Source organism: Nerophis lumbriciformis, linkage group LG32 (genome assembly GCF_033978685.3).
Source record: "Nerophis lumbriciformis linkage group LG32, RoL_Nlum_v2.1, whole genome shotgun sequence".
Lineage (NCBI taxonomy): Eukaryota > Metazoa > Chordata > Actinopteri > Syngnathiformes > Syngnathidae > Nerophis > Nerophis lumbriciformis.
The window spans coordinates 4275533-4299825 of record NC_084579.2 but is presented as its reverse complement, the minus strand read 5'-3'; the positions used below and the strand labels follow the sequence as shown (position 1 = coordinate 4299825).

At 38.8% G+C, this 24293-nt stretch overlaps 1 protein-coding gene across 3 annotated transcripts in view; it reads right to left on the bottom strand.

Annotated features, from left to right (window-relative positions):
• Positions 1-239: 239 nt before the first annotated feature.
• Positions 240-24293, bottom strand: part of polm (polymerase (DNA directed), mu) — a 39666-nt gene continuing 15612 nt past the window's right edge. For 2 of the 3 annotated variants that reach the window (XM_061927010.2, XM_061927009.1), the window contains 6 exons: positions 20769-20901; positions 20601-20703; positions 20315-20542; positions 18470-18553; positions 18289-18402; positions 240-684 (listed from right to left, as the gene is read on the bottom strand). In XM_061927010.2, the coding sequence (XP_061782994.1) occupies positions 18316-18402; positions 18470-18553; positions 20315-20542; positions 20601-20703; positions 20769-20901 (635 nt within the window). In that variant the 3' untranslated portion in view covers positions 240-684; positions 18289-18315. The remainder of the gene's footprint in view (positions 685-18288; positions 18403-18469; positions 18554-20314; positions 20543-20600; positions 20704-20768; positions 20902-24293) is intronic. The other variant, XR_009811416.1, reaches the window with a different exon arrangement.

The window sequence follows — 24293 nt, the reverse complement described above, 5'->3', positions numbered from 1 at the left end:
ACATTCACTTTAGCGCAGCGTAGGCGCGGCTTATAGTCCGGGGCGGCTTATTGGTGGACAAAATTATGAAATATGTAATTCATAGAAGGTGCGGCTAATAATCCGGTGCGCCTTATAGTGCGGAAAATACGGTATGTACATACTATGCAAATATAAAAAAGCTTGTTGTGAAAAATTAGTTGGAATTTCACAAGAAAAAGGTCACAATTTCAAAAGAAAAACTTAAGAATTTTGTCAGTAGTATAATGAAATTTGTAATTTTGGGTCAATACTGTTGTAATATTGATATTTCTAGTTTATTTGGGCCTTTTAATGTGTGAAAATGCTTAGTTTAAGTCAAAAATATACATGGAATGTGCTCATAAAATTCATTAATGTGTGCTTAGGTGATTTGACAAGTGTTTTGTTTGTCCATCCATCCATCCATTTCTACCGCTTGTCCCTTTTGGGGTGGCGGGGGGTGCTGGGGCCTATCTCAGCTGCATTGGGGCGGAAGGCAAGGTACACCCTGGACAAGTCGGCCCCTCATAGCAGTGTTTTGTTTGTTTTTTAACAAAAAAGTAAAAGTTCTGACTTGGTGGTTCTTTCTGGGATCCACACATCAGTTGGTGAACTTCCCGCCTGTCTTTACTGGGAGGAGGGGGGGTGTCACTTTAATGTGGGCCGGCCGGCGCTGGGGTCCATCTAGCAACCAAACAGACAACAAAAGACCCACTTTGAACTCTTGGAATGGACCAATCATCACTGAACATACACAAGTACATATACATACCGTACATGCAATCATGTTTCATCAAACGTATGTATATCAATGTTGTTGCCCTAGGGCAGGGGTGCTCATTACGTCGATCGCGAGCTACCGGTCGATCTCGGAGGGTGTGTCAGTCGATCACCAGCCAGGCATTAAAAAAATAGTCCTAAAAATGAGCGATCATAAATCTTCACTATGACGTCACTTTCATCACTTGATTGACATTCACGGCACCCGAGGGTCTTCTGAGATGACGCTGGCTGCTGCCGGCTCATTAAAATTACCGACTGGAAGGCGAGAAACACTTTATTTCAACAGACTCTGGCGCCGTACCTGTCGTCAAAACTCCAAAGACCGACTGCACAGTTGCACAATAAAAGCGCTACTTCATCCTGCCTGCGCTAACAAAATAAGAGTCTCAGAAAGCTGGCGTGCACAAGCTAGCAAGCTACGGAGTTTGCCGACAATGTATTTCTTGTAAAGTGTATACAAAGGAGTACGGAAGCTGGATAAATAAAATGCCAAAAACCAACCACTTTCATGTGGTATTGGACAGAAAGGAGGACTTTTTTTCTCCTCCATTCGAAAATGCGGACCTTATCAGCACCACTGTCTGATTCCTATCAATGCAAGTCATCAGAATCAGGTAATACACCAACTTATATTCTTGTCTTCATGAAAGAAAGGAATCTATATGTGTTAAACATGCTTGTATTATCTTTAAACACCTTTAACTTGTTAACAATATTAACTATGTGTTAAACATTCTTGTATTATCATTAAACACCTTTAATTTAATAACAATATTACCTATATGTGTTAAACATGCTTGTATTATCTTTAAACACCTTTAACTTGTTAACAATATTAACTATATGTGTTAAACATTCTTGTATTATCATTAAACACCTTTAATTTATTAACAATATTAACTATATGTGTTAAACATGCTTGCATTATCACTAAACATCTTTAACTTGTTAACAATATTAACTATATGTGTTAAACATGTTTGCATTATCTTTAAACACCTTTAACTTATTAACAATATTAACTATATGTGTTAAACATGCTTGTATTATCATTAAACACCTTTAACTTGTTAACAATATTAACTATATGTATTAAAAATACTTGTATTTTTATTAAACACCTTTAATTTATTAACAATATTAACTATATGTGTTAACCGTGCTTGTATTATCATTAAACACCTTTAACTTGTTAACAAAAACATATGTTTCATAAATAAGTAAATATAAATTATATATATGAATGAGGTAGATCCCCACGACTTGATCAATTGAAAAGTAGCTCGCCTGCAGAAAAAGTGTGAGCACCCCTGCCCTAGGGTAAATTGGGTAACACGAGGCACACTGACAAAGCTTAACCTAGTGTTACTATAACAATCTACAAGGTTAATACAGTTCGCTTCTCTTTCTTCCCCTCCATTTATCTGCTTTCTTTGGTATTTCAAGTCATCATGTCATATATGTATTGTTGCATTTGAAACGATTGTATTGTTGATAATAGAGTTGATTATTGTTATTATTCATTATCAATAGTGATATCTCTATTGGTATTTTATTGCTCCATTTGTAGTGTAATAATGCTCATTGTCATTTTTGTGTTTGTTAATATTTACTTCACTCACTGCTTCTTTTACTACCATATTAGTACATATTGTATTTGCTGATGCTGTTTTGTTGTTGTTATTGTTATTTATGTTAGTTGTTGTTGTCTCTCGGTCTTATCCATGAATTGATTAACGTGGACCCCGACTTAAACAAGTTGAAAAACTTACTGGGGTGTTACCATTTAGTACGGAATATGTACTGTACTGTGCAATCTACTAATAAAAGTTTCAATCAATCAATCAATACCCGCAATTTCCCCCTCTGTCTTCCTTTTATTGTCTTTCTATCCCCTCCTGCACCAAACATTAATATAAATTTATTTAATAAAGTCAATTATAAAGCATCCCACACTTCTCTTTTCTAAAGGAAACGTGTACAGCAGATATAGATCCTCTACATCAGTGTTTTTCAACCACTGTGCCGCGGCACACTAGTGTGCCGTGAGATACAGTCTGGTGTGCCGTGGGAGATGATCTAATTTCACCTATTTGGGTTCAAAATATTTTTTGCAAAGCAGTAATTATAGTCTGCAAATGATGTGTTGTTGTTGAGTGTCGGTGCTGTCTAGATCTTGGCAGAGTAACCGTGTAATACTCTTCCATATCAGTAGGTGGCAGCAGGTAGCTAATTGCTTTGTAGATGTGGGAAACAGCGGGAGGCAGTGTGCAGGTAAAAAGGTATCTAATGCTAAAACCAAAAAAAACAAAAGGTGAGTGCCTCTAAGAAAAGGCATTGAAGCTTAGAGAAGGCTATGCAGATGGAAACTAAAACTGAACTGGCTACAAAGTAAACAGAAACAGAATGCTGGACGACAGCAAAGACTTACTGTGGAGCAAAGACGGCGTCCACAATGTACATCCGAACATGACATGACAATCAACAATGTCCCCACAAAGAAGGATAAAAAACAACTTAAATATTCTTGATTGCTAAAACAAAAGGAAATATTGCTCAAAGGAAGACATGAAACTGCTACAGGAAAATACCAAAAAAAGAGAAAAAGCCACCAAAATAAGAGTGCAAGAAGTAAAACACTACACACAAGAAAACAGCAAAAAAGTCCAAATAAGTCAGGGTGTGATGTGACAGGTGGTGACAGTACACCTACTTTGAGACAAGAGCTATAGTGATGCATGCTTGGTTATGCTTTAAAGTCATATACAACAATTGCGACAACGACTTCTTACTACTTTTTATGCCTCCGCATTTTTTCAACGCAAAAAATGTGCCTTGGCTCAAAAAAAGGTTGAAAAACACTGATCTACATCAACTATATGATTTGCCTGAGTAGCTGGACAGGACAAAAAAAAAAAAAAGAATGGACCAATGGGGTCATCACTTCAGCTACGTTGAATACTCCCAACAACCATTTTAAGAGCATAATTCAACAACATCTTCTTGGGCTTTTTAAAGTCTGAGTGGTCAAACTGAAGGCACATGGGGGACCACCTGGGGGGCTTTTAAGCGCGCTGGCCCTTTAAATAATTATCTTACTTTATCTTTCATCTGTTTGCGTGCACGTGCTGGTGCTGTGACAAGGGTCACTTGCAGGCTGCTGTCCTTCAGGGACGCAGAACCCCCCTCCCACTGAGTCCCTCTTTGATTGGCTCCATTCAGACTCTTTCATGTCTCAATGGGCCTGTTTGCTACTCTGTTATGGACACAAACACACCTCGCCCCACACACACACACACACACACACACACACAGTGTGTGTGTTCTTGTATTTCTACCCTTCTTGAGACATGAAGAAGGAAAAGTATCTTCCATATGAGGAGGTGTGAACAAGTGATGACATAAATCATGGTCCCAATAACATTGCATCGAATAGACAATGTCTCATTTGCACCCCTGCTGGTGACATCTATCAACATAAGGGTGGTCCCAAAAAGGAGGGAATTTTTTAAAATTGACTGTGTGACGCTTTTAAAAGTGCTCCCCCTCTGGTCAACATATGAAATAACAAGTGTGTGTAAGAAATTGAAATGCACCCCCTTTGGCCAAAATCTATGGAAAAAAAAAATACATATGTATTAGAGATGCGCGGTTTGCGGGCACAACCGCGGAGTCCGCGGATTATCCGCGGATCGGGCGGATGAAATTTAAAAAAATTAGATTTTATCAGCGGGTCGGGTCGGGCGATTGAAATTTAAAAAAATTAGATTTTAAATAGATTCAGGCGGGTGGCAGTTAAACCAATTCGGAAATATATATACATAGTTAAATGTTGTTACCCACATACGAAAAACGAGCAGGCACCTGCAGCATATGCCACAACAGAAGAAAAAAAAAAAAAGAGATGGACACTTTTACGGAGCGGAGAAGGCCCCCGACGCCTCGCCGGGGTCCGGGACCGAGGCCCCTTCCCCCGAGAGGGCCCCACCGGGAGCCGTAGCTGAGGCGATCCACGAGAAGGGCCCGACGCAAGTCCAGGGTCACCACCGCGCCCACCGCACCGACACCCCGCCTCGTCCGCCTTCGCCGCGGCCGGCGTCACGCGCAGCAGGTAAGCAGCTTACCTGCCCGCCACCCCCGTGGCCGGGGGCTCGTAACAGGGGTCACTCCGCGCGCTCCGCCCGCGCAGCTTACCTGCCCGCCACCCCTGTTGCCGGGGGCGCGTAACAGGGGTCACTCCGCGCGCAGTGCGCTCACGAAAGGGGTGGGGCTCACCCTGGTTGATATAGACAGCAGCTAGGACGGTGGCCATGGAAGTTGGAACCCGCTAAGGAGTGTGTAACAACCCACCTGCCGAATCAACTAGCCCTGAAAATGGATGGCGCTGGAGCGTCGGGCCCATATACCCGGCCGTCGCCGGCAGCGAGACGCGCTTGGAGGTGCCTTCAGCGCGGCTCCCATATGATTGCGCACTGGTGTGCGTCTGGGTCGTGACAGCGTGGCACGCAAATGTCTGTGCTGCATTGGATCAGTCTCCTTTCTTTAACAGGCAAAAGCTTTATAACCTCACTAATGCCTTGCATCGTCTATATTAGATATATAACAACGGGCGGGTGCGGGCGGATGGCGGGCGGATGCGGTTCTGATCAAATGTTAGATCGGGTGGATTGCGGATGGTTGACGACTTTCTGATGCGGTTGCGGATGAAATAATTGCCTATCCGCGCATCTCTAATATGTATATAGAGACATACTGTAATAACTTGAAGTAAATAATTAAGATTTAAAACCAATTTAAAAATAAAAATTAACTAAAAGCAGTCTTTTTCTCACAATGTGTAGACTTTTTTCTTATAAAATTGGGAACTATTTCATATTGATTGATTGATTGATTGATATATTTTTATTTCAAATATGCATAAAAACAAGAGCAAACCTGATCCAATACAGTACTATAGCCTTAACAGACATAACAAAATGAAAACAATGGAAAAGAAAAAAAAAACAAATGAGCATTGGACTTTATTTTTCTTTTTTACATATTTGAAAAGGAGTGAGAAGAAGTTTACACTTATTTAGTCCCACCCCTTTTCTTTAAATCATAAATTACTCTGAGCTAGAACTACCTGTTCACTCAATGTACAAACTTAATGAACTTGTATATACATAAATTATAGATATATACATACATATGCACACTACATTATATATTATTTCTGTTTCTGTAACATTGCAATATTTTCTCGTAAAATTGTTACTTTTTAATGCAAAATTGCGACATTTGTCATATAAAATTCTGACCTTTATCACAATATTGCCTCTTTTTTTTTGTTCTTGTAAAACTGACATTTTTGGAGTGAAACGATGACTTTTGTAATAATTTTGCCAAGTAAAATTCCGATTGTTATTCTAATATTGCCCAAATTTTAACGTTTTCTTACAAAATTCTGACCTTTGTGGAGTAAAATTACGACTCTTTTCATAAAATTGCCAAAATTTTAAGCTTTTCTTGTAAAATTGCGACTGTTATTGAGTAACATTTAAACTTTCATCATAATATTGCACAAATGTTGTCATGTCTGTGTAATCATGTTTTGTTTTAAGTCATGTTTTGTTTAGTTTCTGGCTTTTCACTCCCTTGTCTTGTTTGCATGATTACCCATTAGTTTCACCTGTTCCACGTTTGGACTCATTGTACACTCTTGTTTGTCACCATAGCAACCATTAGTTTTCACCTGTCACGTCACGCACCTGTTTCACGTTTTGAGTCACGCACCTGTTTTCGTTAATCATGTCTGTGTTATTTAAGCTTTTCATTTTCTGTTGTTCGGCCTGACGACATCTGTCAAGACTTGGACTATGGCTTGGTTTGTTCTCCCGAGGTGCAAGTGAATTGGACTGGTCATGGCGTGAAGGTAAATACATTTTTAATAATAACACTCAAAGGAACAAAAGGCGCGCTCAAGGCGGATGTACAAACTTGACTAAGGAAAACAAAAGACTTGCACGGGGGGGCAAAAAACTATGAACAACAAAAAAAACCACTAACTGTGGCAATAATAAACAAACTTACTTGGCATGGACATGAAGTGCGCAGAGGTGGACAGAGTGTGACAGGGGGCATAAATGCGGGGATGTCGTCAGGACGAACAACAGAAAATGAAAAGCTTAAATAACACAGACATGATTAACGAAAACAGGTGCGTGACGTGACAGGTGAAAACTAATGGTTGCTATGGTGACAAACAAGAGTGTACAATGAGTCCAAACGTGGAACAGGTGAAACTAATGGGTAATCATGCAAACAAGACAAGGGAGTGAAAAGCCAGAAACTAAACAAAACATGACTTAAAACAAAACATGATTACACAGACATGACAAATGTTCAGTTTTTCTTTAAAAATGTTCACTTGCGTTGAGTAAAATGACAAATTTTATTATAATACTGCCAAAATTCTAAGTTTTTCTTTTGAAATTGTGACCTTTTTCTTGTGAAATTCCAACTCATTTTTCACAACAAGCTTTTTTTATATTTGCATAGTATGTATATATTATTAATGTTGTAAATACGCATCTTTATATATCTAGAAAGGGTGGTCCTAAAGAGGTAGGCATTTTTCAGAGGTCTCAAGAAGGTAACAAATACAAGAATGTGTGTGTGTGTGTGTGTGTGTGTGTGTGTGTGTGTGTGTGTGTGTGTGTGTGTGTGTGTGTGTGTGTGTGTGTGTGTGTGTGTGTGTGTGTGTGTGTGTGTGTGTGTGTGTGTGTTTAATGACCATCTCTTTTTAACGTCTGCCGGTCTTGTTAAGCTGACACTGGAGTGCCATCACAGCTTCTACCTGAAAGGAAGTTCATGTTCTGTCATCATATTTGCTTCTTTACACGTGTCACGTGGTCATTTGTGCGGAATACCAGCAGACCCTAGTGATCAGGAGAAGACATCAGCAGACGTGTGTGTGTGTTGCTGAGTGGATTGGGCCGTGCACATCAAGGTGATCATCATTGATCTGCATTGGCGCTGGTCTGCAGCAGGGGCCCGCCCCGTCTGTTAGGAGCGCTTCCCCTCGCCTATTGATCCCTATCAGGCCTTCAAAGGCCGGCAGGCTTTGATGGGACCAGCGGGACTCGTCGTGGAGGACGAGTCGGCACCCCCTCCGCGCCCCCAGGTCCCCCCCCCACCCTCCCTCCGCCAACGAACCGAGAGACGCATCTCAGGCCTCCACACTCAACTGTGACTTTATCTCACCTTGCAGACGTGATTATGATGTCGTCAAAGTACAATTGTGTTACACAAACAACAATATTACGTCCTGACGACGGTTTCTTTTAACTACTGAAATCAATCTGAAACCCACACTTGGGTTTTGGTAAACCTCCTAAAACAGGGGGGTCAAAGTCATTTTAGTTCAGGGGCCGCATGGAGGAAAATCTGTGCACACGCGGGCCGGACTATCAAAATCACGGCATTAAAACTACAAAATAAAGACAACTTCACATTGTTTTCTTTGTCTTACTTTGGCCAAAAATAGAACAAACACATTCTGAAAATATTACAATAAACACACAGAAAAAACTACCGGCAGCGGCAAAGTTTAGATCCATGAAGGAAAGAAGAAAGTGAATGAATGTTTATAACTAAATACATTTATATATGCATGTTTTCTTTTGTATTATTTTTTTTAATTAATTAAGTAAGGGCCTCAGAAAATCTACAGAGACTCCTCCCACCCCCACCAAAGACCGTTTTCACTGCTGGAGAGGTTCCACAGTGTCATGTCTGTGTAATCATGTTTTGTTTAGTTATAGGACTCTTTAGTTTCTGTCTTTTCACTCCCTTGTCTTGTTTCCATGATTACCCCATTAGTTTCACCTGTTCCACGTTTGGACTCATTGTACACTCTTGATTGTCACCATAGCAACTGTTGCGTTTTGGACCAGTTGTTCCTCCCAGGGAATTCAAGTCACAATTCGCTCCCAAGTTCTTTCCGACACTTAAAGCTGAGTTGAAAAACCACCAGAGACAGAATAGGTATTTTGTTGTATATTCTCAAAGCTTTGCCAATATACATTTTTTGAGACCAGTCCAGCATAGAACATTCTATCGTGCCGCCCAAAATGGTCTGTCTTCCCAACGCCAAAAACCTCTCTTTCCTTCCCCCTCCCTAGCCATAACACAAGCACAACGTCTCCCTAGCCATAATACATTCCAAAGAACTCAAGGTTAACACACACAGTTTGCTTGCTGACAGAGCAGAAAGAGAAGAAGTGGAAAAGACGAGCTGTTTTCAAATATGACAAAGAAATGGAAGAAGTACAACTTAAATTCGGATATATGTAAATATCTGCCTCCGACACAACCCATTAGTTTTCACCTGTCACGTCACGCACCTGTTTCACGTCTTGAGTCACGCACCTGTTTTCGTTAATCATGTCTGTAGTATTTAAGTTCAGTGTTTTTCAGTTTGTCTTTCTGACGACCTCACCACATTTATGCTCTGTCCATGCCTGATACTTCTTTCCATTTCCATTCTTCATGCAACTATTTTTGTCCAAGCCAAGTAAGTTTTTGTTCCATGTTTATAGTCTTTTTGGTTTCATAGTTTGTTCTCCGCCATTGTGCGTGTTTTTCGTTTGTACTTTTTTGCTATAGTCTTTTGGTTTCATAGTTTATTCTCCGCCACTGTGCGCGCTTTCATTTATTCCTTTTTTTTGATAATAATAAATAAATCATGTACCTTCATTCCCGTCTCGCCCGTGCCAACTTTCCGTTGCATCCCGGAAAAGCAAACACCCAAGACCAAGTCTTGACACGCAGCCTCCGTAGCAGAACCTCCAGGTTCTGTAACAGCTTCTTCCCTCAGGCCATAAGACTCTTGAACGCATCATAATAATCCCCTCAATTCCCCTCAAAAATGGATTAACTGGCTGGAATATAAAGACAATATAACATACATCCATAAACGTGGATGCATATTCAAAAGTGCAATATATTTATCTGTACAGTAATCTATTTATTTATATCTGCACCTTATTGCTTTTTTATCCTGCACTACCGTGAGCTAATGCAACGAAATTCCGTTCTTATCTGTACTGTAAAGTTCAAATTTGAACAAGCAGCATTGGTCGGGCCCGCATATCTGGCAGGTGCTAGTCCTAAGTGTCCCAATACTTTTGTTCAGTTTTCGTCATAAGTGTCCCAATACTTTTGTCTACTTTTAGTCCGAATTGTCCCAATACTTTTGTGTAGTGTACCTACCTTGTCTGCATTGTGTGGGCACGCTGGTGCTTCCTGCTTTTAAGCAGCCTTCTTGAAAAAACAGCAGCATCAGCGCAATGGCTCTTTGAAGGGTCATAAAATCAAAACCGGAGCCGGTATTAAAACTCTTTCGATAACCTTTAATCAAAAGGGTTCAATCTCTCTCCTGTGTTAGTTTGAAGCCGAAACGACAAACACGCTCAGAGGAGATAATGTTTGAAGAAAGGTGACCGTTTTTTACAAAAATGTTGTGTTGAAGGGGGAATAGCAAACTTCCTGTAGATTTTTGCTGGGGGTTGTCAATTTATGAAATGTAGGTCTAAGTGAGACCTACGGAGAGGTTTTTGTTTCATGTCTCTCCGACCTTCCCAGTGGGAGTTACAGGCACTTTTGTCATTTTTTTCTTCCGAGGAGCAGTTTTTTCTCTGTTTTATTTCAAAATTGCTCTATAGCGCAATTTTTAAATTTGGGGTTAGGTTTTTTTATTAGATCACAATTTTTCCCAGTCCTGATGTGTGCGTTCAGTTTGGTGAGTTTTGAAGCGTGTTAAGGGGGTCAAATTACAGCTCAAAAAGGCAAAAGTGACTGTTTTTAGTACTTTTTTGTCTTGAAGGGGGAATTGCCAACTTCCTGTTGATTTTTGCCCGAGAATATACAATTATGAAAACTAGGTCTAAGTCAAACCTACATAGAAGTTTTTGTTTCATGTCTCTCCGACCTTCCTAGTGGGAGTTACAGGCAGTCTAGTTGTTTTTTTTCCTAGGGGGCGCTAGAGCGCAATTTTGAGTTTTGGGGTTCGGTTTTTTTTTATTAAAAGACAATTTTCGCAGGTCCTGATGTGTGGGTCAAATATGGTGAGTTTTGAAGCATGTTAAGTGGGTCAAATTAGTGCTCAAAGAGGCGGCGGAAGAATAATAATAAAGAAAGAATAAAACCTTACAAATTCAATAGGTCCTTATGGCCCATTGCATAAGGACTCCCTGTGGGAGTCCTTATGCAATGGGCCATGCGGGCCCTAATAACTGAAAACATGTGTTTATATTCTAGTTTCTTCAAAATAGCCACCCTTTGCTCTGATTACTGCTTTGCACACTCTTGGCATTCTCTCAATGAGCTTCAAGAGGTAGTCACCTGAAATGGTTTTCACTTCACAGGTGTCATAGTTTTCATGCCTTCAGTGACAATCTACAATGTAAATAGTCATGAAAATAAAGAAAACGCATTGAAATGAGAAGAAGTGTCCAAACCTTTGGCCTGTACTGTATATTTATATACATTATTGTCTGATGATATGCAACATTTCAAAAAAAGTGCAGTTCCCCTTTAAATGTTCTCTGGAGGTAGTTATTGCCAATGGTGTTTGAAACTTGTACACAATAAGTTATTTTTATGTTATGTTTGTTGTCTCTCATGAAGTTTGTCATGACTAGTAATGTTGTTTTCAAAGAAAAAGGCGAATTTTGTGATGTGTCTATGAAATTACCGTAATATGTCGCAATATGCCTAAAATAAGCAAAATACGTAAATATTACATGTTATTATAAATGTTACTACATTACATATATACTTACATCATGTATATATTACATGTTATTATGAATGTTACTACATTACATATATACTTACATCATGTATATATTACCATGTTATTATGAATGTGACTACATGACATATATACTTACATCATGTATATATTAAATGTTATTATGAATGTTACGACATTACATATATACTTACATCATGTATATATATTAAATATTATGAATGTTACTACATTACATATATACTTACATCATGCATATATTAAATGTTATTATGAATGTTACATTACATATATACTTACATCATGTATATATTACATGTTATTATGAATGTTACTACATTACATATATACTTACATCATGCATGTATTAAATGTTATTATGAATGTTACTACATTACATATATACTTACATCATGTATATATTACATGTTATTATGAATGTTACTACATGACATATATACTTACATCATGTATATATTACATGTTATTATGAATGTTACTACATGACATATATACTTACATCATGTATATATTAAATGTTATTATGAATGTTACTACATGACATATATACTTACATCATGTATATATTAAATGTTATTATGAATGTTACGACATTACATATATACTTACATCATGTATATATATTAAATATTATGAATGTTACTACATTACATATATACTTACATCATGCATATATTAAATGTTATTATGAATGTTACTACATGACATATATACTTACATCATGCATATATTAAATGTTATTATGAATGTTACTACATTACATATATACTTACATCATGCATATATTAAATGTTATTATGAATGTTACTACATGACATATATACTTACATCATGTATATATTACATGTTATTATGAATGTTGCTACATTACATATATACTTACATCATGTATATATTACGTTATTATGAATGTTACTGCATGACATATATACTTACATCATGTATATATTAAATGTTATTATGAATGTTACTACATGACATATATACTTACATCATGTATATATTACATGTTATTATGAATGTTACTACATGACATATATACTTACATCATGTATATATTACATGTTATTATGAATGTTACTACATGACATATATACTTACATCATGCATATATTAAATGTTATTATGAATGTTACTACATTACATATATACTTACATCATGCATATATTAAATGTTATTATGAATGTTACTACATTACATATATATACTTACATCATGTATATAAAATCTTGGTTTTTGGATGTTTTTAGAGCGCTTTATAAGCAGAAGTCAATGTTAGGTCCTTTTTATTTACGAGTTAAAATGCATAAAAATGAAAAAATATGTCTTATCTCACACAAGGATTGTGAACAGTAGGCAACATTCCAAAACAAGTGCAGTTCCGCTTAAAGAGTCAAGTTCATAAATGTTCTTTTTGCCTCACAAGATTAATAAATCATATCAATCTAATTTAAAAGTGCCACAAAGTAGTGCTGCAGGAAGCAGTAAATCTGCTAGCATGCTTAATGCTAACACCACGGTGCTAACAGCAAACTGGTTATCATGCTAATGAATGTTAGCGTTTAGCTTAAAGCCTAATATGTGATTGTTGTTTAAGCTCGTCAAGTGAAACTCACATGGTTCCCACATTTAAAAAAAATAAATTAACACGCCCTCTGTCAGCCACCAGACTCAGAGTCTCCGCCGCCGGGGACGACGTCCTCTCAAGTCTGCGTCTGCCTCACTAACGGCACCTTCACACTTTGGGGGCGTCAAAGTCGGAGACGCGTCGGCAGGCGAGAGAAGAACGCGGGACAATTTCATCCTGTCTGGAGACAAGCGGCGTCATCCGGATGATGCTAGAAGTGCGTCGGACATTTTTTCGACAGCTAAAGGAGGATTTTTGTTGACTTTTAGGGACAAAATGTCTTATCCTGGAGGACGAGGAGGAGACGTGTGAGCTGTGACGCCGCTTTGATGTCCAGCTGGTATTTAGAGGTTAATGAGGCCGTTAGGAGGAGGTGAAGGAAACGCCTGCGACTTCACACGCACACGCACACACACACACACACGCCACAAAACGGCACTCTGACCCTGAAACTGAACCTTGTTTAGTTCCAAAGCAAACGTCCAAAAGTGCGAATAATTTCCTCCGCAGCTTTAAATATGTCTACGACAGAGGTGTCCATACCATACTTGCCAACCCCATACCTGCCAACTTTTGAAATCAGAAAAACCTAGTAGCCAGGGTCCAGGGGCCGCAGGGCCCGGTAGGTCCAGGACAAAGTCCTGGTGGGGGGTTCAGGCTTCGCCCCCCCGACGCAAAATGATTATTAGCATTCAGACAGGTTAAAATGTTGCTAAAACCATCACTTTTCTATCAGTCACAGTGACTTTTCAAAACAAAAATATTACAGCAAAAATCATATGGGTTGATTGACATGTTTATTCTGTAAGCTAACTTCAATAGTTTGAAATTATTTTGACAGTTAATGCCAGTTTTCCTGTCAACCTTTCACAAGACTTCAATTTGTTAATTGAAAGTATAAACAGTATAAACAACTTTTACAGTAAACAAATGGTAAAACAGTACTAAACAATTCCATTAAAAAAAAAATTGGTGTCATTATTAACTTTCTGTCCAAGCTTATATAATCTACTGCCTTGTTCAATTGTAAAAAATATTCTGTGCCTAAAATTCACATTTCTATCACAATTATCATACTGTAAACATGGTAAGCTAACTTCATTAAAATTAATAGTCCTGTCAATAGCATGGAATTACAATTCAAATGTAGTTTTTTTGTAAGCCTTTCAAAAGAATTCAAAATATGAAAAATTAATGAAAATTAATTTAAGCCATCAGACACTTGAAAAGTGGCACATCACATCTCTAATGTAATCATTTTAACTTTTCAACAGAAATAGCACTGCAAAAATATTAAGGACATACTTCTGTATTTTGGTAGTTATGCTGTCAACATTTAACAAGATTTCTTCAACTTGGACTTAAAAGCATAAATAGTATAAACACTTTTAACAGTACTAAACAATTCCAATAGATAACATTGGTGTCATTACCTTTTTGTTTGCTCAATTATTGCCTCCATAAATAAAACTTCGGCATTTATCACACCCAAAGAATCTGTTTGGGCGACGAAAAACGTTGAAAGTTTTCCACTTGTATCGCTAGCAACGGCATTAGACTTGTGTTTTTTTGTCCCAACGTGGTCTTTTACATCGCTAATTCCTCCGTGTCCGATCGAAAAATCTTGTCTGCACAAGGTGCAATTCGCGTAGTTATAATTATTCCCGGATAGGCTTTTGAATATTCTTCACGGAATGACTGCAGTTTTCTTTTCGGTTTAAGACTCGTATGCGATTTTTCTACGGCTGATTCCATGATCGTTCGCTCGTTTGGAAACAATGGCCTCGTGCTTGGCAGCGGTGCTATAAATAGCCTCGCGCATGGCATTCGGAATGGCTCGATAGGAAGTTACGGGAAGCAGTGTCGATTGTCATTGTTGTTACGCGATTTCGTGAATAAAACTTTAAAAAAATAATAATAATTTAATTACGGTAATGAAAAACCGTATTTTTTATCACTGCAACCATAACCCGGAATAGGTTGATGAAAACCGTACTAATTACGGGAAAACCGGAGTAGTTGGCAGGTATGCTGTTATTGTTAATGTTACTCCCATCATAGTGACAACACTGTGTACTGTCATGTTTATTTTATACATGCATGTGATTGTTTAAATATTGTTAATGTTAGCAGTATTATAGCTAATAATGATAATAATAAGTGTAACTTATTTATTGAAGGTCGAACGATAGATGACTTAATGTTGATGTTTATGTACGCAGGCCAGGTCCCTAAGTCTTGGATGGCGAGCTGTAGATAGGCCTCGAGCCTGAGCCCAAGGATCTCCACCTCTCAACCCCTGAACTCCACCTGCTCTGGTCAGGCCGGTAGGCGGCTTATAGCCGAACCCCTTGCCTCGCACCTCATTGCTCTGCGGCCCTTTGCACTACCTCTACACACCCTGCCCATAAACTGAACTCTCACTACAAACTGCCATACCCACAACCCCAAACCGTGTGGCTGTATGAACTCTGAATGCGCATATGGACTGTGATCAGTCTCATATGACCTTTTAAGAACTTTTGATACTACCTGTCAGAGGTGTAATAATTTCGTTTGGGTATAAAAATTACGAGGTGGTCAACACAAAACGGTTTGCAGTATGCAACACATGCGGTTCGAAAATTACTGATGGAGAGGCAACAACTTCCAACTTTGTCCGGCATTTGAAGTTGCACAAAGAACGGTAAGTTTTGAATGTAAGATAACGTTTATTGGCTAAGTAACGTGACTTTTATTTGCTGTGTAGTTAAATCAGTGAGGCTGTAAACTCACTGCTAACATTATAACGTTATTGCAAACACGGGAATCTGTTGCAGTTCACTACCTTATTCATACTTTTTGTTCAGTGATTTTTTTTAAGCAGGGTTACGTTAGTCAATATATCACACGTAACGTTAGACGGCGGTCAGCAGCACCGCGTATTTTAGCCACCTAAAAAAAGACAAAAATAGTAAAATAAAGGTCAGTTAAAATGTATACTATGTAATGTTTACGGTTGAAACCTTTATTGTGAAAGTCTGTTCCTTACTGCTGTAACCCGGATGTATTGCACTTCACTAACCGGACGTGGAGGAGATGCCGGTGTTCGACCAAGAGGTAAAATAAATAAAGAGCTCCCGGGCCAAACTGAGAATTAAGTGTCCAGTTAATATCAAGATTAGCCTATAATACTTCTCGTGTATAGCTAATCACAACATACTATATTATGAATATGTGTACCGTTTTAGCTAGCTTTCTGACATACTGTTGGTTGTTTACCTCAGTGGTCCCCAACCACCGGGCCGCGGCCCGGTACTGGTCCGTGGATCGATTGGTATCGGGCCGCACAAAAAATATATATATATTTTTTTTCTTTTTTTAATTAAATCAACATAAAAAACACAAGATACACTTACAAGTAGTGCACCAACCCAAAAAAACTCTCCCCCCCCTTTTGTTCTGGGCATTGAACATGAAGACTCTTCCTTCACTGTTCCGAGTGGCCATGAGAGTCTTGGCAGTGCCTGCCTCCAGTGCTCCAGTGGAGCGAGTTTTCAGCCATGGTGGCATCATACTACGCCCCCATCGTGCACAAATGACTGACAGAATCTTGGCTAATTTGGTCTTTTGCAAATGCAATGCAGCATAGGGCCCTGACATATAAAAAGTACAACTTTTTTGTTATGTTCATGTATATGTCATGTTTTTTCAATGTTAACACTTTTGTACAAATAAGTACATTTGCACTTTATTTTTCAATGTGTTTGTTCTGTAAAGGAATGAGTTAATGTTTAAAATGACTGGTTAATAGTGCTATTATAAAGTGCAATGTCAGCACAATTTTCTTTCCTGCAATTTAAAATGCACTTGTTTTAATAAATAAATACAGCGTTTGAAAAGCATACACAATCTGTGTTAATATATTAGTCTGTGGTTAAAAGGACTTGAAAGGACTCGAAACTCAAAATGCAGGACTTAGGACTTGACTTGAGACTTTCCAGTCTTGACTTTGGACTTGACTCGGGGCTTGCCTGTCTTGACTCGGGACTTGACTCGGACTCGAGGGCAAAGACTTGAGACTTACTTGTGACTTGCAAAATAATGACTTGGTCCCACCTCTGCTACCTGTTATGAATGACCTGAACCCTGGCTGTTTTTTTCTTTTGTTTTGAATGGCCATTCCTATCAATGTCTGTCCACTGTTTGTTGCACTGTACATATTTAAATAACACCAGTATAATTTAAAGCATTTAATTGTGTCTGTCCTACTCTCTCCGAGTCGTAATCTAGACTTCTGATTAGCCCAAATATTGAGAACGTCTACTATAATAGCTAACGTACCTGTTACACTAACTCTTCCGGGACGCTACAATAACATCTACGGCTTTTGGAGCTCAGTGCACATCTGCACGCACAACAAGAAGGACACGAAGCAGAAGAGCCAAGAAGAGACATGGCGACGACGAGTAAGAAGAAGAAATACGCTTGCAAGTTCCAAAATGATTAGAAAAACTAATTTCATTTCATCCAGGACAGCTCGAAGGGGAAGGGGTCTGCTGCCTGCACCTCAACCCCGCCCCCCCAACCCCACCCCCATCTCCCAAATTCGGAGGTCTCAAGGTTGGCAAGGATGGGTCCCAAACTCTGGAACGATCTCCCTCTCCATGTGAGACAGGCCCCTTCTTTGGCTATTTTCAAGACCCTTCTTAAAACCCATTTTTATTCACTGGCTTTTAACCCAGCATGAGACTTTGAACTGTTTTTAGCTTTTAACTTTTTGAACTGTTTTTAACTTTTAAACTGTTTTTATCTAACAAACTGTTCTTAGGGTAATTTATATTTGCTTTTTAATTGTGTATTTTTATTTCTGTTTTAAATGTTATTTTTTAGTCTGTCCTTTGCCTCTATTTCTTTGTGGTGTACAGCCCTTTGTTTTTCAACTGTGCTTGTTTTTAAAGGGCTTTATAAATAAAGTTGGTATGGTATGGTCCATATGTGTTTGAAAAAAATGAAGGTTTTACACTAACACTCCATTAGTGTGGTTTAGTCATGTGACCAGACAGAAAGGACACAAACCTCAGAAGAAGGTCCTGATCATCTTCATCAGGCGTTCCTGTCCGAAGGTGCGATGTAGTCCAGGGAGAGATGAGCAAATATTTCCTCCTCTGTCGCAGCTTTCAGGTACCGACCCTGCAACGCCGACACAGTCACATCCCCGCCGGACCGGGAGAAGAGTGGGTCATGTGACACGTGGCACCTGGTTGTTGTCGTACAAGGCGTGGCTGCTCAGCGTCATGTTCTTCTCTCGGGTCGCCCAGCGACGCAGCTCCCTCTCAAACAGCTGAGGGACAAAAACAAAAAAAAACGGGTGAGGTGAAAGACTGGCGGTTAGCAGCAGGTGTCCCTCGCCCAGCGTTTCTCAAAGTGTGGGGCGCGCCCCACTGGTGGGGAATAGAGACATGACAGGTGGGGCGCGAGGAACGGGAGGAAATTTCACTTTAAACATTTTTTTTAATTAATATATTCTTAGATTTTTTTTTTTTTTTACTATGCTTTCATTTTCTATACACACTGTAAATCACTTTGTGATTCTGTCTATGAAATCCGCTATATAAATAAATGGAAATTACCGGTACTTATTTTTACTGTAGGCTTTAAATTTCTCGGTAGAAGCGAAAGTTTGACAGACATAGCAACAGTAACTAATGGGGGCGGGGCTAAGCGGAACAAACTTTCGCTCGGATGGGTAGCAGGCTAATGTGTGGACCACAATTACACAAATATATACATTTGTGACTCGCACCTCAAAGGTCGTCGAGCCAGAGCCAGCGCCTGCAGAGAAACAAAAATCTGACGGGCACACACTGTGTCATTCACCGGGAAGCACTCGCGTCAAGGCAGCTCAGCCCCGAACTCAATGAGGTTTTAACAGATGTTGTGAGCGCGGTAAATTTGATCAAAACACGACCACTGAAAGTGCGACTGTTCTCTGCACTGTGTGAGGAAATGGGAGCTGATCATACAGCCGTGCTGTTTCACAGTGAAGCAAGGTGGCTCTCCTGGGGAAAAGTGCTGTCACTTGCCCTGTCTTGCCAAATGCATAGCTCCTCCTTTTTTTTTTTTGCAAAGATTGCAAAGTGTCACTTTTATTTGATTTATTATTGAACTTGATGCAAGTTATTTGATTTATTATTGAACTTGATGCAAGTTATAACACTTTTTTATTTATTTATTATTGAACTTGATGCAAGTTATAACACTTTTGTTTTATTTATTATTGAACTTGATGCAAGTTATAACACTTTTTTTGATTTATTATTGAACTTGATGCAAGTTATTTGATTTATTATTGAACTTGATGCAAGTTATAACACTTTTTTTGATTTATTATTTAACGTGATGCTAGTTATGACACTTTTTTTGATTTATTATTGAACTTGATGCAAGTTATAACACTTTTTTTTATTTATTATTGAACTTGATGCAAGTTATAACACTTTTTTTGATTTATTATTGAACTTGATGCAAGTTATTTGATTTATTATTGAACTTGATGCAAGTTATAACACTTTTTTTGATTTATTATTGAACTTGATGCAAGTTATAACACTTTTATTTGATTTATTATTGAACTTGATGCAAGTTGTAACACTTTTTTTGATTTATTATTAAACATGATGCAAGTTATAACACTTTTTTTGATTTATTATTGAACTTGATGCAAGTTATAACAGTTTTTTTGATTTATTATTGAACGTGATGCAAGTTATAACAGTTTTTTGATTTATTATTGAACTTGATGCAAGTTATAACACTTTTGTTTTATTTACTATTTAACTTGATGGAAGTTATTTTATTTATTATTGAACTTGATGCAAGTTATACCACAGCTGCACAGTTATTTTATTTATTATTGAACTTGATGTTATTTTATGTTATTGAGTTTGAAAGTATACAACTTGATGTTCAATAAATTTGAAAATGTTAAAGCTTGGCATTAGCGCTCTGTTGGGGCGATGGGGGCAGGTGGGGCTTGAAAACTCCCCCTTGTCCAAAGTGGGGGATGACAAAAAAAGTTTGCGAACCACTGCCCTCGCCTCACCTTTGAGCCGGTCCAGCCGAGCAGGGCGAAGGCAAACTGGCTGAAGGGCGAGACCACCAGGTCCACTCGCACGGCTCTCCTTCGTGCTCGGCCTTCGGCGTCACCTGTGGCGAGTCCAAAGATGGTCAAGCATCTCTCAAAGTGGTCCATGATGGAGGCGGGCCGGGCAGGTCCATCTGTGGACTCCATGTAGGAGTTTCTGTTGGTCTTGTGGTACAACAGGAAGTCCTGATCCGGCACAAAGTTAGTGAGGACATGAAGTTCCATCAGTTCACTTCCTGTTTACCTGCGCCTCCAGGCGTGATACCACTTTGGGAATGACACCTTCTTCCCGTCCTTCCTGCGGGTGCGTGATGAGGAAGTCCACATCATGGCCGCTGAGCTTCCCCCTGGAAGAAGCAGCCGCCACTGAGAACGAGACATCGGTAGCGTGATGACATCACTGGACTTCTACCTCCTGAACCCTCCCACCAGAGTGACCCGTGACCCCGGCAGCTCCGCAAGGACCGCCTCCTCCACGATGTTCGCAATGGCGTCGGCCTCCGGCTTTGTTACGGGCAGCACCAGGTCGTCGTAGTGGATCAGACCTGGCAGTTCAGTCAGAAACGGGTCAGGAAGTGAGATCCGCGCTGAGGCTACGTTCACACTGCAGGGTCAGATGTCCAATCCGGATTGTTTTGGTCAAATACGATCTTTTTTATGTGATGTAAATGCCAGCTGACCTGACATGAAGTCATGATGTTGCACACACTGCAGTGTTTACTGAAGTAAACATGGCTTTAACTCTAGTCGCTCTCAGTATTTGTGGCAATCTCAAAGATTTTGTGCAATCAAAGTCAACATTTTCTGAACTGAATTATTGCGCATAGAAGCTTAAAGGAGCCATATGTACTCATTTCATTAAATGGCCCTGATATGTCAAAAGGCATTAATAAATCATGTTCTTTTCCAATACCTCTATAACTGATAACAGTAGTTCAGCCTGCATATGCTCATTTCAAAATTAGATTTACAGCCCTGAAATCTTATTATTATTATTATTATTATTATTATTAAATATTATTGTTTTCATTTCGATGCCCCCCCCCTCCAACGTTTGACCAATTAGAAAGTCAGTGCGCGTGTCACATCCAGGTTGCCAGTTACCCACTACCATCTTCGTCTGGCTACTGCCACTGGTAAAGTTACTAAACATGTCAGACCTTAGTCCAGGGGTGCTCATTACGTCGATCGCGAGCTACCGGTCGATCTCGGAGGGTGTGTCAGTCGATCACCAGCCAGGCATTAAAAAAATTGTCCTAAAAATGAGCGATCATAAATCTTCACTGTGACGTCACATTCGTCACTTGATTGACATTCACGGCACCCGAGGGTCTTCTGAGATGACGCTGGCTGCTGCCAGCTCATTAAAATTACCGACTGGAAGGCGAGAAACACTTTATTTCAACAGACTCTGGCGACGTACCTGTCGTCAAAACTCCAAAGACCGACTGCACAGTTGCACAGTTGCGCTAACAAAACGAGTCTCAGAAAGCTGGCGTGCACAAGCTAGCAAGCTACGGAGTTTGCCGACAATGTATTTCTTGTAAAGTGTATACAAAGGAGTACGGAAGCTGGACAAATAAGATGCCAAAAACCAACCACTTTCATGTGGTATTGGACAGAAAGGAGGACTTTTTTCTCCTCCATTCGAAAATGCGGACGTTTTTAGCACCACTGTCTGATTCCAATCAATGCAAGTCATCAGAATCAGGTAATACACCAACTTATATTCTTGTCTTCATGAAAGAAAGGAATCTATATGTGTTAAACATGCCTGCATTATCTTTAAACACCTTTAACTTATTAACAATATTAACTATATGTGTTAAACATGCTTGTATTATCATTAAACACCTTTAACTTGTTAACAATATTAACTATACGTGTTAAACATGATTGTATTATCTTTAAACACCTTTAACTTATTAATAATATTAACTATATGTATTAAACATGCTTGTATTATCATTAAACACCTTTAACTTGTTAACAATATTAATTATATGTATTAAACATGCTTGCATTATCTTTAAACACCTTTAACTTGTTAACAATATTAACTATATGTATTAAACATACTTGTATTATCATTAAACACCTTTAATTTATTAACAATATTAACTATATGTATTAAACATTCTTGTATTATCATTAAACACCTTTAATTTATTAACAATATTAACTATGTGTTAGACATGATTGCATTATCATTAAACACCTTTAATTTATTAACAATATTAACTATATGTGTTAAACATGCTTGCATTATCATTAAACACCTTTAACTTATTAACAAAAACAAATATTTCATAAATAAGTAAATATAAATTATATATATGAATGAGGTAGATCCCCACGACTTGATCAATTGAAAAGTAGCTCGCCTGCAGAAAAAGTGTGAGCACCCCTGCCTTAGTCCATCTAAAAGTTAACATTCTCAACTTATTCATGACAAAGTATTTTGTATTTTAACATGAGGTTTCCAGTTCATTTTATCATTTATTATGACACTCAAAATGTGTTTGTTTTTTTACCCTTTCAATATCTACACCGTCCATTTGTATTTGTGTTTGATTTTCCCTTCCACTGTCACCAAATAGCATTATTTTAGTTTTACTGAGATTCAAAGATAGTCTGTTTTTGTCATAGCATCTTTTTAATGTGTTCATTTCTTCTGTTATCATTTGTATTAGCTTGAGTGTGTTCTCCCCTGAACAAAACACAGTTGTATCATCTGCAAATAATACTAACTTTAAGTCCTTTGTAACTTTACAAATGCAGCTTACATGAAGATTGAACAATTTTGGTCCAAGTATTGATCCCTGAGGTACGCCACAAACAATGTTCAGCTCTGTGGAAGTGTGTTCGCCTATCCTCACGTATTGCTTCCCGTTGGTTAAGCAGCTTCTAACCCAGTTCAAGACCAACCCTCAGATTGCATACCTTTCTGATTTGTTTATTAAGATGCTGTGATTGATTGTGTCAAATGGATGTTTTGATGACATTTTGCTTGGATGAATGCGACCTGAGCACACATTGAGGACGCATCCATTTTATTTCCACATATGAAAGAGGCCTGGGTCGCAGGGCCGGCCCGTGGCATAGGCCGTATAGGCAAATGCTAATGGCGCCGTCCATCAGGAGGCGCCACGCCAGTGCCACAAATGTTGGAGAAAAAAAAAAAAGTTGCTACTATTATTTCTAAATACAAAAATGTAAAGTAAAGCCTATTTAATACAAATATTATTTGTTACAACATTACATACTCCTCTCTTCAGATGCACTCTTGAAGTTTCTAAATCCCACCCCTGGGCCATCTACCACATCTACCGCTGCTGCCTCCACCTCAGCAGCACAACCCACCAGTGATGCAGCATCAGCAGCACAACCCAGCCATGATGCAGCAGCATCAAGCGGTCTTCCTGTTGCCTCTACCTCAGCAGCACAACCCACCAGTTTTGCAGCAGCAAAACATACAGCCATCTCTTCACTTGATGAGAGATTTCAGAGCCTTGGAGAGGTGAATGACAAGTTTGGAGTACTCCTCAATTTCCACAACTTACAAAAAGAAGAGCTGCTACAGCCCTGAGTACTACTCTGACCCATGACAGCCAGCTGGACATTAATGGCACAGAACTTGCAATGGAAATGCAGAATTTCCCACCATTGCCATCAAAGAACATGACAAACATGGAACTCTTGACCTTCCTGCATGAGAAGAAGCTGGCAGAAATGTACCCCAACATGTGGGTTGCTCTGAAAATCTCTATTAAAAAGCACAAAGAGAGAACTCTGTAGGATCCCCTTTTTTTGTAATATAGTTGTTAAAGTCATACTGGTTTGATATCTTGTTTTGTGCAGTGCCTTATGTATATTGTATTTTTAATTTATTTTATGCAACTTGTTGACACGTTTTATTTTGTGTTTATGTATGTAA